The sequence below is a fragment of the Rhopalosiphum maidis genome, chromosome 1, assembly GCF_003676215.2.
Source record: "Rhopalosiphum maidis isolate BTI-1 chromosome 1, ASM367621v3, whole genome shotgun sequence".
Classification (NCBI taxonomy): Eukaryota; Metazoa; Arthropoda; class Insecta; order Hemiptera; family Aphididae; genus Rhopalosiphum; species Rhopalosiphum maidis.
In genome coordinates this window covers 43,262,679-43,279,312 of record NC_040877.1, presented here as the reverse complement: position 1 = coordinate 43,279,312, position 16,634 = coordinate 43,262,679, and the positions used below count along the sequence as shown (strand labels likewise).

The 16,634-nt window shown below is 28.1% G+C and overlaps 4 protein-coding genes across 4 annotated transcripts; all 4 read left to right on the top strand.

Moving 5' to 3' along the window:
• Nucleotides 1-392: 392 nt before the first annotated feature.
• On the top strand, nt 393-2,146 carry LOC113547958 (putative methyltransferase C9orf114). Its single transcript, XM_026948556.1, has 3 exons — nt 393-892; nt 960-1,192; nt 1,539-2,146. Exons 1-3 carry the CDS (start codon nt 488-490, stop codon nt 2,089-2,091), a joined length of 1,191 nt encoding a protein of 396 aa, XP_026804357.1. The 5' UTR covers nt 393-487; the 3' UTR covers nt 2,092-2,146.
• An 840-nt stretch (nt 2,147-2,986) lies between these two features.
• Nucleotides 2,987-4,815, top strand: LOC113548034 (probable ribosome biogenesis protein RLP24). Its single transcript, XM_026948680.1, has 4 exons — nt 2,987-3,266; nt 3,343-3,529; nt 3,672-3,821; nt 4,669-4,815. Exons 1-4 carry the CDS (start codon nt 3,186-3,188, stop codon nt 4,794-4,796), a joined length of 546 nt encoding a protein of 181 aa, XP_026804481.1. The 5' UTR covers nt 2,987-3,185; the 3' UTR covers nt 4,797-4,815.
• A 6,857-nt stretch (nt 4,816-11,672) lies between these two features.
• Nucleotides 11,673-12,551, top strand: LOC113550317 (succinate dehydrogenase assembly factor 2, mitochondrial-like). The gene is made up of 2 exons (XM_026952064.1): nt 11,673-11,884; nt 11,969-12,551. The coding sequence occupies exons 1-2, from the start codon at nt 11,843-11,845 to the stop codon at nt 12,305-12,307; spliced, it is 381 nt and encodes a 126-aa protein (XP_026807865.1). The 5' UTR covers nt 11,673-11,842; the 3' UTR covers nt 12,308-12,551.
• A 1,262-nt stretch (nt 12,552-13,813) lies between these two features.
• On the top strand, nt 13,814-14,692 carry LOC113550326 (NADH dehydrogenase [ubiquinone] 1 beta subcomplex subunit 4). The gene is made up of 3 exons (XM_026952076.1): nt 13,814-14,075; nt 14,154-14,297; nt 14,378-14,692. Exons 1-3 carry the CDS (start codon nt 13,932-13,934, stop codon nt 14,444-14,446), a joined length of 357 nt encoding a protein of 118 aa, XP_026807877.1. The 5' UTR covers nt 13,814-13,931; the 3' UTR covers nt 14,447-14,692.
• Nucleotides 14,693-16,634: the final 1,942 nt, after the last annotated feature.

Below are 16,634 nucleotides of genomic sequence, written 5' to 3'. Positions count from 1 at the left end.
TGTAGATATTAAATAGTAAAGGAGAGGAGATAGGTAGAGCTCCGTGTGAAACAGATTTTATGGGGTAGATTGGAGAGATTTCGTTCCAATTTTGGTAGAAAAAGAACGGTTATTGAGAAAGTTACAAACTTACAAAGTAATATCTTATAGTACGTTCATGATTAAAGTACCTGCTCTAATATATATCACGGTTTAAGATATACCCGTGATATATATTCATATTATATTGATATTAGATTATAAACGCAATAATTCAAATAATCGATTATCATAATTGTTTAATTTTTTATTTTTACCAATAATACCAACCCCAAAAAATAACTTTATAACACTAATCTAGACGGTGATTAAAGTATGATAGTAGTATCTGAAGTTAGATTGATAATAATAACACGTGACAATCAACTTCAAATACATAAACGAATATTAACTTATTTCTAGTTCATATCTAATTCGGCTAAAAGAAGTCTTATTTGTAAAACGTGCAATGGCATCGTTCGAAGTCGAAAGCAACGACAATAATGAAATCAAAAATAATAAAAAACGTAAGAATCAAAATGTTGAAAAGAGTAAAAAAAAAAAAAAACTTCAAGAAGTTGTCGAAATAGATGAAGGTTTAGAAACTGAAGAGGTAATAAAAACTATTAAGAAGAAAAAAAAACATGTAGAAACAACAGAAGCAGAAAAAGTTGAGGTAACAATAAATAATAGTATTGAAAGTTCAAAAACTACCGAAATCAATGACAAAGTTAAGTCGTCTAAAGTACGACAGTTACCTACTGTCTCCATAGCCGTGCCTGGATCCATTTTAGATAATGCACAGTCTCCAGAATTTAGAACGTATCTAGCCGGACAAATTGCAAGAGCTGCATGCATTTATAAAATTGATGAGGTTTGTGTCTGCACATTTTCATTAATTTATCTCTTACATTTTTTAACTAGTTTTTTTTTTGTATTAGATCATAGTTTTTGACGATGTGGGGAAACAAACTAATGTGATGGTAGCCAATAAAAAAACGGAAGGTGGTTCAAAGACATGTAAACAATTGGCTGTAATCTTACAATACTTAGAATGCCCTCAATATTTGAGAAGAATATTGTTTCCAATTCATAACTTTTTAAAATACACTGGAGTTTTGAATCCACTAGATGCACCACATCATTTTAGACAAGAAGACAATGTCCCATTTCGGTATTTTTTTTTTTTTAATAAGACTTGAGCACTTTTCATAACCAATATAAATCTATGTACCCTACTTGGTAAATTAAAAAAATTATAACTTAATTGTTAAAAAAGTACCTAATCCACCAATTTCTGTAGACATGTAGTATACAGTTATTATGTACCACATTTCAGGTTATAGATAACTATCAGCCATCATAGTAAACTCTACAATAATAAGAAAAATTCCATATTCAATTTTTAGTAATATATAATATAATTAAAATACATTTTTGCTCCCAAAATATTTCTGTGAATTATTAATAGGTAGGTATTATGTAAGAAATATTAAATATATTGTTATTTTAATTTACAGAGAAGGTGTGGTATCAACACTTCCGCCAAAAAAAGGCAAAGGCTGTAATGTTGATGTTGGTCTTAGAAAACATGTAATAGTTGACAAATGTCTTCAACCATATGTACGAGTTACTGTTAAACTAATACCAAATTCTGATGACTCTAAACGTCAAAAAGGTATTGTTGTAGCTCCGAGCACTCCTAAAAATGAATTGGGTATTTACTGGGGTTACACAGTAAGGAATGCTGAATCAATAAATGAAGTATTTACCAAGTGCCCATATCCTAGTGGATATGATTTAAAAATTGGTACATCTGATAAAGGCATTGATATCGATCAAACCGATCATACTCAACTTGGTTGTTTTAAACATGCATTGATATGCTTTGGAGGAGTTCATGGACTCGAAGCTGCATTAGAAGCTGATCAAAGTATTGATGAAGAAAATCCGTCTACTTTATTTGACGTTTATTTAAATACATGTCCAAATCAAGGTTCTAGAACTATTAGAACTGAAGAAGCTGTTCTTATTACATTAGCAGAATTACGTTCAAAAATGAAACTTGGATAAATGTTTGCTTCATTTGATTTTGTAAACCTTTAATAAATGTATGGTTTTCTTAACATTCTTCAAAAATACTTATTACAAGTTGTAATGTTTATTATTTAATATAAGTATAACAATACCACAACTTGCAACAGTAACATTTCACAGATTTTTAGATTGCTTATTATTTTCCTGGGGTTTCAGATTACATTTTAAAATTATTGACAATCAACAATTTTGCCTATCTTGTAGCAGTTGTAGCTAAGTATATAATGCCATTATGTACTGCAGTGACGTATTTAGATTTTGGATGGTCAGGGGAACATTGAGCATTTTTATTAGCAATTAGCCTCATATTTCAAAGGAGTTAAGCTAGTCTACGCTGTCACCTACCATGCTGATTGCTCATGCTGAAACTAATAAAGTAGTAACCAGAGGTGGCGTTAATAGCTATTTTATGAGGGGCTACCTCATGCAAAAATGGGGGTGGGTTTCCTAATGACTCCAATATCCAAAATCTAGACGGCTTAACTATATTGTTTATAATTTATACTCCTATAGTCACACTTAACGACATACCTATACCTAAGTATATTAGGTACCCTACATTATATTATTGAAAATCATTTAAAATGTGAAAAAAATTTAGTAGGTAGGTATTTATTTAAAGTAGTTGTTTTATAGAAAAAAGGTTTACACCAACATTGTAGTAACACCTAACTACCTAAGTACTAACTGAACTAGATTTAACTTACTGAACCAATTATTTCTATACGCTTTCTATAACCAGTCTATTTTGCTGAATATTGTTAAATTCACGCATACCCTGGCTACACTGGATAATAGGCGAGAGGGGTTCTTCCATTTTTTCATTAAAAAAATTGGAAAACATTGATACTAAACTCGTGGACGTTGCCATGTGGTAATCACTTATCATTATTTACACTACCGCTTCTTATTTTGAATTTTTGTGTACAAGTACAAAATTCAATTCTCATTCTGTTTTTGTAAGCTATAAGCCTATAACTAGTAACTGCAGTGTACTGTATAGTCCTGTGTAGTGTGTAGTTAATGGATTCACGTAAGACGTATTAATATCCACTTCGTAAGTCGATACAATGCGTATTGACACTTGTTATTTTTGTTCGTCCAAGATGTACCCAGGACATGGAATGCATTTCGTAAGAAATGATTGTAAGGTATGTCAAATAAATTTAATATCCATTCTGTACTCTATTAGAACACATTTATTAACAACTTTATTATGTTTATTAGGTGTTTAAATTTTGTCGCTCGAAATGTCACAGAGCATTCCAAAAGAAGAAGAACCCAAGGCGCGTACGATGGACCAAAGCATACCGCAAGGCTGTTGGTAAAGAATTAGCTGTCGATCCATCATTTGAAATCGAAAAGAGACGTAACATACCCATGAAATATGACAGAGAATTTTGGCAAATGTCTAGTAAGTAAACTATGTACAATAAACATAGTTATGAAATAACTTTAAATTATAAATAACAAAAATCTAAATACATTTATTTAATGGTCTTTTGTACGATTAAGAACATTTGTGAAATTTAATGTTATAATATTTGTTTGAATAGTGGAAGCAATCAAGAAAGTCACTGAAATTCAAAAGAAGCGTCAATCTACCTATGTAATGCAGCGATTACGTAAAGGACGTGAAGTTGAACAGCACAGAGATATCAGAGAAGTCCAAAGAGATATGTCATTGATTAGATCACCTGCTGCAGGTAATATAATCGAACTATCGTTTTAAAAGCAATTACATTCTCATGTTTTATGTATATATATCTTGATGACATGCACCAGTGTGGCGTGGTAAACGACAATTTCAGAAGCAATTGCCTCTGAGATTATTTTTAAACAGGGATGTGGGTAGTGGTCGTTGAATCCCTAGTTGAAAATGTGGTATGATATACTAAATAGGTAGTCAATAATGATCTGAAATAATATAATAAGTTGTATTATATTATAATGTATTTATACATTAATTACTTAAACATTTAAAAGATGCTTTACAAGATTTTTTTTTAATCCCCCCTCTCCCCTACTTTCTGTAATAATAGTGATGGGTGGGTACACGAGGTATTTGTAATTTGCCTCTAGAAAATGTTTAGTTAACCACGCCACTGGCACCTGTCTATTCTGAAGAGTTAGTTATTGTCTTACATTACATCACTGTCATTGAAAAATGCTAGATTGGGTTGCAGAGATTAAGCATTAAAAGCATTAGTACCAATTATATAAAAAGTAGAAATGCTCCAAATCTTGATAAACATAATTTGTATAGATGTTGAATTGTATTTTTTCAAAAAAAAGTTATTAAAATTAGGTACAAATATATATAGGTGCATAAATATCTCGGTAAGTAAATAATAAAAATGTCTAAACAAATTTTTAAAAACATTTTATATACAGTTATTATTATTATTCAGTTATTGTGAATTCTGAACAATTGTCTGATGGAACCTAGAACTTAATAACTTTCACAGCATAGTGCATACCATATTTAAAGTTTTTATTTGTATGATAATATATTAGAAATTATCAAATTACTAAAATAATTGTTTGTTTCAGGACTTAAACAACGTTTGTTAACTGAAGAAAAATTACTCGAAGAAGAACAAGAAAATGATGTAGATATGATTACTGTAGAAGATGAAAATAATATTGATCATAGTAAATTATCTTACATAAAAATATAAAATATTTGTAACTGTTTAATGGTATTGTTATATGAATCTTTTTATCTGCAACTTATACCTGTCATCACTCAGGGGCGGAGTGGGATCTAATTTCAGGTCTGGAAAATATATTTTGCCGGCCCATTAGTTCATCAACTGATTGTTTCAGAGGCTAACACGTAGACATTAACTTGAAAAAAATTATATATTATACTTTGATTTATAAAATAACTTATAAAATTAACAAATACATTTTTTGTTTTAATATTTATAAATAAAAAAAATATACACATGAAAATTTCACAAAGTATACTTTAATATTTATAAACTATACAAAATTTTTTTTTTCAATCGCCATCAACACGAATGACTCCTAGTGTTCAGTTGTCATTGAATTTCTTAAACGGCTTTTTAAATATTTTAAAGTAAAAAATAACCTTTCACAGGCCATTTGGATTGCTGGCAAAGTTAGTAAATAATTATAAGCATACCTATACAAAAATACGATTCAATTCTATAATTAGAATTTAAAATTGACGCGATAGACTGATAGATAAGAACTTTCGGGAATCGAGCTGCACCATAGAATATGCGCTACACTCGCTATTCGTGCAGTCGTATTTACTTCTTCGTAAATAAGGCCGTAGCTAAAAAACAAATTTCGGGGGGGTCTGAACCCTGAAACATCCCCCCTCCTTAGTTACTCACTTGTGAAGAAGTGAAAATACCATAGATGACAATAATTATCAACATTCGATATTCCATAAATCATAATTCATAACATTAAATTGATATGATAACATCACGTACACTTCATTTTAAGACTAAGATTTATTTGTAATAAAACTCCTTAAAACATTTAATGAAATTATTTTTTTTTTAATGTCGTGGGTCCGGCCCATATAGTGATCGTCAGTACCGGCCCATCTGGTTAGGTTAGGATGGGCCACTCCGCCCCTAGTCATCACATTTCAAGAGTGTTGTTTTTTTTTTATCCACTACCAAGTAAATTTAACCAAAGACAGAAGATTTTTTATGTCCCGAAATAACCATACATTTTAAATTTATGAGCTTATTTGAAATGGTGTTAGTATTTTCTAATTATGTTAAAATGATCATGAGTGAAAAGGGTGTTTCATGTATAGTTTGTTAAGCAAAAACGAATTAAATTTTTTATTTTTAATCATGAAATAATTTTAATATTTGTAAATACACCATCGAAATTCAAGACTCAAAGTATATACTGCCTATAATCACGGTACCTACTACCTAAATCATTCGAGTTAAGTTTAGCGGTATGCTGACAAATAGATCCCGCATCATTGAGATCCCTGTAACCATTCTGATAAGAATTGATACCAGATCCGAGTCATTTAGATCCACTGACATTTATAGGTCCCAGTCTATTTGAGACATCTAAATCTATTTACTATTATGGCGGCATTTTTAAATTCATGAAATCTAACTCGGCCTTTACACAATTAATAAAAAGTGTATATAATATACCTAGGTGACCTACCTATATTATTTTTTGACCCATTTCCTAATTCCTATATAACTACTATTTTACTATACACTATAGAGTATAGGTATTTCACAAATTACATGTATTTAATCATTTCAGCTTCAACGGGCTGTCAATGATGGGGAGAGGAGTAGGTCTATTTTCCTCAGGTCGACCAAATTCAGGGGGCAGGGCCTTATGGTAAATTTTTTGTGTATACTACATACAAATATTACTACTTACTATCTACTTACACATTACATTTTGTATTGTAATTCTAATTGTTAATTAATTTTTACACCATAACATAGATATAGCCGATTGCCGATATAGGTAGTAATATTTTGATTGTGTCTATTATTTATTTTAGTACCTACATTAGGCGTTGAAACAAGACACAGGTTAACAGATTAACAGGTTAAGTTCCATAAAAATATACAATACAAAATACAACTCAAATAAGTCAGGAAAACATTAAATCAAGTCAAACTAAGGCAGCGGATATTGCAAAATTCTAAGTAGACTGATCTAATTATCTAATACTAAACGTCTACCAGTGCCGTATTAATGGCGGCCGCCGGGGGTCCGGACCTCCTCCACTGGCGCCATCATATAGGCGTAACTAGACCTTTAAGTTAAGGGGACTTCAACGCTAGCAAATTTTGTTAGATATTATTAAAATTCAACAATTAAACTATGAAACGATAAACTAGTAATGGTTAATTCTGAAGCTATAATTTAAAAATCCAAAAAAAACATATTACATAACATATTCAGTATTACAACAAAATTATTAAAAAAAATAGTACTGATTTTGAAAGTTGCATAAATTTATCAGATACAAAATACAATAAAATAAATGTAACACATTCTTCATTGGTAATAAAAAATAGTGATGAATGAATAGAAATAAGAGTTTAATGTATGCAAATCCATTATTTTAAAAACATACATATAAAAATATAAAAAGATAAATTTTGTAATTTCATTATATATTTCTTGTATATAAGTATACGCAATATTTAAATAAAACAGGAATTAAAAAGTAAATTATTTTGTAGTTAGATACATATTAAATAGTGCTAAAATTACCAATTGATTAATCTGCATATAATGTACAACTAGCATGAATTATAATATGCACTATTACACGCGCACAAAGTATTTTATCAAATAAACTAAATTATATTATTCTTAAAACAATTGGATATTTGTATTATTTTCAACGTATTATGTTCTGTAATATTCTTGTAATATTCTGTGATGTAATCAATCATAATCTTGATTAATATAATATAATTTATTTAATATATAATAGTTCATTCACACATTGAGTTTTGAAATAAAACTTCTATGACTTTGAAGTGTTCATATTAACTTATTAATTTTAAATAATCAACTATATTAACGAAAAAATTAAAGTGATATGTTCTAAACTGCTTTGTATAACATTGCACAATTCTTATGATGGAATACATTTTAATATTATATAGGTAGGTATTATCTCACGCCTCATCACAAAGTTTTCAATTCTATAACGCCATTTGTGATGTTTCATATTAAATTTTATAAGAAATTTTTATAATTTTTCCCCGTTGTACTTTCTTTCAGACTGTCCATCCATCCTTGTGGACCACGGTAAACTCATTGTCATGTTAACCAAGATAATGATAAATCTATTAATAAATATTCATTTCGTTTCTATACTTAATGCTTGTTGATTAAACGATATTTTTGTAAAAGATATTTTATTTTTACGAATAATTCGTAAACCACTATGAATATACCGTATGAATTTCTACAACTTTGACAAAGACGTATGAACATTAAAATTATCTTATAGTTTTGATAAATAAAACAAGATTAATATTTCAACTATTTTTATACTTTCATAACATTTTGTACTTATTAGAAACATAAAAATCCAACAATCTCGTACATATTATACATAAGTATAAAGTGAATAGCCACTGCAAACGTCAAAGATGACATTGTTATATTTTATTAAATATTAATAAGACTAGTTATGTTAAAAATCGTAGTTTTATAATTAATTTTAAATTTGACACATAATTAGTTGAGTCGTGCACAAGTTTATTCTGTTACTTTTTTATATTTCTGCTCTCGAGCTGTTCGCCAAGTATTTAGAATTGTTCCAAATTGAAGTCGTCGTGCTTATGCCATAATCGCTTCAACAGCCAGTTACAAGTGCAGCAAATTGGAGTATTCCTGCGGTACCGGTTATAATGTATTATAGTTCCCCATCAGAAAGGTTTGGCAGGAATTCTGCCTGGCGATTTTATGTTTGTAAACTTATTACCGTGTTATGTACGCATTAGCTATTAGTATATAGTATAAGTCTATTGTATATTAATTATAAGAGTATATTATTGTAGCCTGTCGATAAAGTGTGTAGGCGACTTGCAGAATATTGTACGCGGATTTCGCGATCGAGCCAGAGGATCAGTCGATCCAGCACTCTTAAAACTGTACGTCGTCCCGACGACCATTAACGAATTGTACATTGAATTAAATATTTCGACTCACATTAAAATTATATTAATATAAAAATTCTTATAACTGTTAGTTGTACTTTTTCCTAAAAAATTGAACCTCACAGAGTCGAAAAAACAACATTCGAACGGAATAATCCGGACGAGCACAACAACCGTATTGCTTAAGGATTCTGGTCGTTTCATAGATTCTATTAGGCGCAAAGATGACTGTGAAAAACTCCTCGAAGTTTTCGGGATTGATTCATGTACTATGCACATTGTTCACGGATACAGTATCCGGGATATTGTTCGCCGAAAAACCGTCAAATAATTGGATAATGTCAAAGGATCGAGTTCTCGGCCGGTACGATCAACTGAACCGAATCTTTGACCGGATACCGTCGAACGTCTTCAATATTCTTTATGATTAATTTATAAGATCGACTTAACACTGACAGTGAATTTCTTTAACGCATAAATCTACAAAATTGAATACATAATTAATCGTTTTCTGTGTTGTTAATTAAAAAAATAAAAATATCGTTATACGTTGTAATATGAATGTTTTAATGTTTTATGCGTTGATTGTATACCTATATGGATAAATAGATTACTATTGACCGTATGAATATTATTATTTTCAAACAAAATTTAATATTTTTTCTGAGAAAAAAGTTTTAACACAAACAATTATATAGTTTACGGAAACAATGACTAAAAATTATAAAAAAATTAGTACTCACATAAATAGTGGAACGGCGTTTTATCGACTTATATATTTGTCTAGGTACTTAAGATATGGGACTCATATAATATGCGTGAAAAATAAATTTATTATTAATAAATTTCGCAGTTTTTTCGAAACTAGAAAAAATATTAAAAATCAGGAAATTGATGAAATTAAAATGTTAAAACGTCAATATTTTCAGAAAAAAAAATCTACAAAATGGCTATCTACAATTTTTTTTTTAAATAATTAAATAAAAACATACTTTTTTATAAAAACTTAAAAATAAATTAAAATATGAAATATTTGTAGTTCTTGTCCCTGTAAATCTTATTAAAAAACCAGAATTATGATATCTCCATTATTTCAGGAGATATCGCAATGGGTAAATCCTCGCGGGACACTCTGTATACCTTGATTTGTTATTAAAATGTGAATAAATTGAAAATCATTTTTACACAATGAATTACTGTTTTATTTTTTTATTTATGAGTATATAAATCAATTATTAAAAATTAAGGACTTAAAAAATCATTAAAATATTTTCAAAGCTTATTGCAAGAGAAGAGGCGATGAAATAGGTTCAATAGTTAGTAGTTCGAACTATGGAAGAGAACACTACTTGTAAGAATACACCGGAAAACAATTTGAAACTGATGAGGAAAATATGCGACCAGCTATAGGTACTACAAAGTGTATTACTGTAGCAGCAGTTGAATAGGACTGATGGACGGGAATTTGCAAAATGGTGCGAAAAATTAAGAATCCCCTCCTCAAATGTGTACTAGTGTATAATACACTTGCATATTTTATTGAACTAAATTAAATTGGTATTTAGTCTTATAAGAACATAGGTCTATAAATACATATAGTATTCAACTTCAACCTATTTAATTGACATAGTGGTTAATAACGTACTAACGCATCTCTATAGTAGTATAGTTTTAACTTTGTGGCAACAGTTTTTAAGCCGTCTCTGTCCTTTGGCCGTAGTGTGAAGTTGCGATATGAACGAAAACATAGTTTTAATTTCATATTCCAAAGCAAAACAATTTTTTGAGTATTTTGATATTGATACATAAAAATCCAATTTAGGGCGAGTAGTTTATGAATTATACGTATTTAAAGTTTAGACAAGCGGAGTAGTAGACAAACATTTTGCGGGGCAACCCCGCGTACCACTCCACTCCACTTGTCTAAACTTTAAATACGTATAACTTATAACTCATAAACTACTCGCCCTAAATTCGATTTTTATGTATTTAATTTATTCTGTGGTATTAGTTTAAACAGACGAAAAAACAAAAGCTAGTTTATTACAAAAACACCTATAACTAGTTAATTTTGGTTATTTTTGGTGTTATGGCTAATTATTTGTAAAATTATGAATGTATCTACGGTAATAAAAACAATTTATATGCGATATACGTATTAGATATGTGAATTATACAGTATTTTTATAAAAAGTTATCAAATATGGACAATTACATGACAAATATATTAAGTTTATTGCATTGATTACAAGTTATCAACACATTTTTAAATCTCCAACATTTGGAGAAAGGTGTTACATGTTAAGATTTAAGTTTACAAACTTATTCAAAATTAATTTAAAAAATAAAACTTGTTTAGTCTATCTCACCCGACTATGATACAACTAGGTAGGTACTGTCAAACCAGGCCAGTCGGCTTCTGCAAGCAAATAACGAAATTTGTGAATAAATAATGCCATAATATAAATAAAATACATAGGTATTATATATTGTATGCAATATTCGTCAAAACTCAAATTTGATCAATTTAATTTATTAGTTAAAACTCAAGTATTAACTAAATTAATACATTTTTACTAGTGAGACATTTTGATCAAGAGATGACAAATAGATCCCGAGACAACCAGATCCACGCTGTTACCAAAGGTTTGGTTGGGATCTCAATGACCCGGGTCCTGTTTGTTCATACACCAAGTTTAGCTATACATTAAACGGCTAACCGTGAAGTTACAAAATAGGTAATCGCGGACCCAGTTTACACATTTGCCCACGGCTATAGTATCTATAGCCGTGCATTTGCCCTATTTGTAATTACTCCGTGACAATCACTCTACTATCTTTTAAATCATACTGATAAGTGATATCATCTTCACCTTCGTAATTCAGATAACGTTACAGAAAAATAGAAAATAATTTCAGTATATTGTGTAAACTACCACTTTAGTATAACTACGTCCCCGCAAATAGACTAATAATATCTTAATTTGTTCACAAGACTAAATTATTGAAAAAATTCAATTACAATAAGCAATTGAACAATTAAACTCAATTATAAAGCATCAAGTAACATGCTAAATAAAACTGTTCATTTTTATAGATATTTCCTAATGGTTTGTATGCTGGTTTAATCGATAATTCATATTTTATGGATTTAAAAACATTAAAAACTATAATTATTTATTTTATAATTACAGAGAAATTCTCTTTTAATGGGTATCAAGAACCGCAGTTACGCTCTAACTGGTAATACTAAAACATCTTCAGATTCGGATCTAGATTTGATGAGAAGCCGTCTTATATATCAATCTAGAAAAAGGGGAATATTAGAAAATTGTATAATCTTTACTACATTTGCCGACAAATATGTAAAGACATTCAATTGTGAACAATTACAAAAGTATGATGCATTGATTAACAGTAAATTCGATGAATGGGACTTATATGCTTGGTCTATTGGATCTAAACCGGCCCCACAAGAATTTGACAATGATATATTGACACTTTTGAAAAATCATGTACAAAAAAAATCATAATGTAAAGTAGTATAAATATTGTATGTTATTACCTATTCACATAAAAGTATGTTGTGTTATGATAGAATATTTTGTTGCATCAGAAACAGGTAAACAATAAGTCATGTCTTTTGACTAAAGCTTTGTTATTAACTTATGAATTAACTTGTTTTTTCCTCAAACAATTACAACCCAATTTTTATCAAAAACACTACTTATTTAATAAAATATTGTAATAATTTAAGTGTTATGTAAACCTATTATTTTATATTTATATGTCAATAATATTATTATTTATTTTGAATATTAACTTGTCTAGTAGTTGTTATTATTGCTATTAAGAAAATTATATATTTTCTTATTGTATAGATTTTTCTTTATAATTTAGTATTATAAATTAATTTGATAACTAAATACTAAACAGTTATCGCATTGTATTTAAATCTTAAAATGATGTTCTTTATTTTATCAGTATGTATACTATTTTCCTGTGTTCTGAGTTATTATGGAGCTACATAACCATTTAACCCCAAAGTTATTTTAATTTAAAAAATTTTTAAATTCATTATAGTATAAAATTCTTATTATGATTAACTCGCAACTGCACAATGAAATAAAAAGGTACATTTTCAGGTAAACAAGCAAGGTTATGCAAGTTATATTATGGATTTCAATATTTTATTCTGTGTAGGTTTTTATTTTTTTCTATTATTATATTCTGTACAGATATAGTACTATAGGCGCAACTAGACCTCTAAAACATGGGGTGCTATAACTGTTGACAGTTTACCAATGGACGGTATTTTACTAAAATAATAATAGTTAGGTATAAAAACAAGGGGTGCTAAAGATCTTTTTGCAACCTCATAGTTGCGCCACTGTATACAGGATAGTACCTGTGAATCACACAACAAATAAATAATAATTAAAATGGATGTTTGTAATTTCATCAATTTTTTCTTTAGAGCTATGGTTAAAAGCAATGTATGTAGTTATAGAAGGATAGGTATAAAAAAGGAAAAATGTAGGTAACTCCTCTACTGTCAGTTAAAACAGAGCATACCTTTCTATTGATTATACTAAATACTAACTATAAATTATAACAATACAATGTATATCATAAACTCGTATTTGTTATTTGAATTCAATGATAGTTCTTTGCTTATAGTACGATTTTGAGCGAAGATCATAATAATACATTTATATTGTTATTATAGCAACTTATTTTACTATTATAATAATATGGTAGATTGAATTAAATATCATCGACAATGTAACATTTATTTTATTTATTATAACCTGCATAGGTATAATATTAATGTGTTTAATGTACATGAATATTGAATACGACATAATATCATATTTTATAATTTCATCTCGATCTCAAAAATAAATATTAAATGAAATTTCCCCCATGAATAGTTAAAATTTTAAAATGTTATCATAACCTCTATTGCCTCAATACAATTTCATTTGGAAATTCTATTCCAAATCCCAATGTTGGTAACAATGTTTTAAAGGTGATTTGATAAAATAAAAAATATAAACTGATTAAAGGAAAAAACTTAATATTTTTACAAAGTTAAATTAATAGTTTCTTTAAAAACATTTTATATTTTTTGGTCGTCGAGTTAGGAAATTTAAAATGGCCCACGGGGCTCCTTTTAAAACTATAACTGATCCCGAATTAATTCGGAAAAAAAATGAATTACGAAAGGTTATATCTGAAGAATACATAAAGCATACATCAAACCCTTACCGTAATATAAAAATGGAAGGTGGAACTTTGGTATGTACCTATTCATTATGTATAAATTATTACTTAAATTTTTATTGCTGTTGATATTGTATTATTATTTGTTTCTAGTTTGATGTCGGTATTCAAAGATACATGTCTCTGAAAGCAACACAACATGAATTTTTCAAGCCTACACCTAAGACTTCACTTTTGGGTGTACTAATGATAGTAATACCATATTTTAGTCTGACTTATTTCATTAAAAAAGAACGCGTAAGTATTATTATTTATGTAAATATTCAATTATTAATATTTTCAATAAAAATATTTAAACAATCAATTTTTCATCCAAGGACCGTCGAGAAAATTTAATTCGAACTGGACAAGTATCTTACAAGGAAAGAGGATTCAAATTTGCATAACAAGATTTACATTTATATGAATATTTTTAGTGTTATTTTGGTTACATTACCATTGTTGTTTAGATTTATTAAAATAGAAATGTATCAAATAAACAATAATTAACATAAAAATTTAATTTCAACTCCATTATACATAATTTTTTTTTTTTTTATGTCTGTAATAAAAAAAATGAAATAATAATAAACAGTAGTAATGAACAGTTATTCATTTGAGTTCAATGAAATATATAGAAAGATAACTAATAATAAATTTTGTAAGTCATGTTATTATTTTATTTATTTATAAAATATATATGAACAAAATAAATTATAAAAAATAAGGGGAACACTTGCACACTATTCATTTGGTTTTGAGTATACCTCAACCATTGACAAGGTCACTATAATTGGTAAATATTGTTTATGATAAACAACTATAGTGGAGCTCCTCTATATTTCTATAATACATTTACATTGGTATACACAAGGTCGGACTGGATCAAAAATTTCTGAGAAAAATAAAAAAATATTGGCCCACTTGAGTATACCTATAAAAACAACCCTAAAAAAAACCCACCTCTACGAGTAAAAGCGTAGTATGTAAACTACCGGTATGGTGGAATCTTGCCTGCCCAGTCCAGCCCTGGGTATATATACCTAATTTATTTTTCTGTAGTAATACAGTTGATTGAATTAATTTTTCTAGTTTGCAAGAGAACTTATTTGATCAAAATCATCAAATTTAAATGGCTTTTTTCTGTTGTGTTCTGTGTTCACTTTTTCTCCATTTTCACATAAAGTTCTGACTAAATTTTTTTTTCTTATTACTATATAAATTAAATAATGACCAATAATCATAATTATAAATTACATAGATTATTATAAAAAATAAATAACTGTGACTTATATTTGTATTAATTTGGCAGATGATTTTAGACAAATGTTTACAAAACATAAAAACAGAACTATAAATAAAACTCGTAACCCTTTTATTTAACACTTCATATCCCAAGATAGCTTTAATTTGAGTAACATCCCTAAAGTTTAAGTTCATATTATTGAAATCTAGCTCGCTAATTCAAAAAATGAAATTTAAATAAATTGTTAAGTAAACTTGACTCGGTAATTTTAACGCTGGTGCCGTTCCTCCAGCGCCTATCCGCACTGGTAATTTGCTGACAGAAATGCCAGTGAGTGAAATTATTGATAGAACTTTGTTTATAATATTTATAAGTAAACAACATCTTTAATCATTTATGCAAGCAATATTGTGTATTTTATTCTGTAGGATAAATCAAAAGTTGCTTGATTACAATCATCATAATATGGTCATTTTTAGTTTTAGTATTAAACATGTACATTTAATGTTGTATTGTAATGATAATAAAGCTTAATATTAAATAAATATTGGGGCTACAAGAGAAACAACTGCTTAAAAAAAAAGACTGTGGCTGAAACAGTTTGGAAATTGCTGATGTAAATAATAAAAATATATTTTCATAGCAGATTTAAAGTCTATTAACCTATCTTCTAATATTAAAAAATTTAACCAACCAAAAAAAATATTCAAAACACCAATTTCACTACTGAAAAAAAAAAGGATTATATTTTGTATTTAGAATGCAAAGTTCTAAATTAAACGAGAACTATTAATTATTATTATAGTTAGCAATGAACATTTTAACAAGATAAAATACACCAGGGAATTTTAGATGTTGAATTAAATATTGTTAAATGTTTTTTCCACCAATGGAATCTAGAAATAATTAAAAATAATAAAATTTAAGTGGAAGGAAGTTGTATGGATTGATTCATTATATAAACAAGATATTGGTTTGAAAATCAATATTGTATGGTAGTTGTTTGACTTGGGTTCGTGTGAAATGTGATTTAAGAATTAAACCTAAACCTTAAGTCAGATTGGTTTTGTTCTAAATGTTGTAAAAAAATTGTATTTAATATAATGTGTTAAGATACTTAATTAAAAATGAATTATTACTTTGAGAGTAATCATACTCATTAGTAGGACCATTGATTATAAATACTATAGTATTAATTACTAAAAGGTTATAGGAATACGCAAAAAAAAAAAATTGTGAAATCAATGGAAAGATATTAAATATGCAAAAAAAATGTTCAACATTTCAAGAAAAAAACTATTTAAATTAAGAAATACTATAAAATGGCAAACAATTAGATCAAATTTATA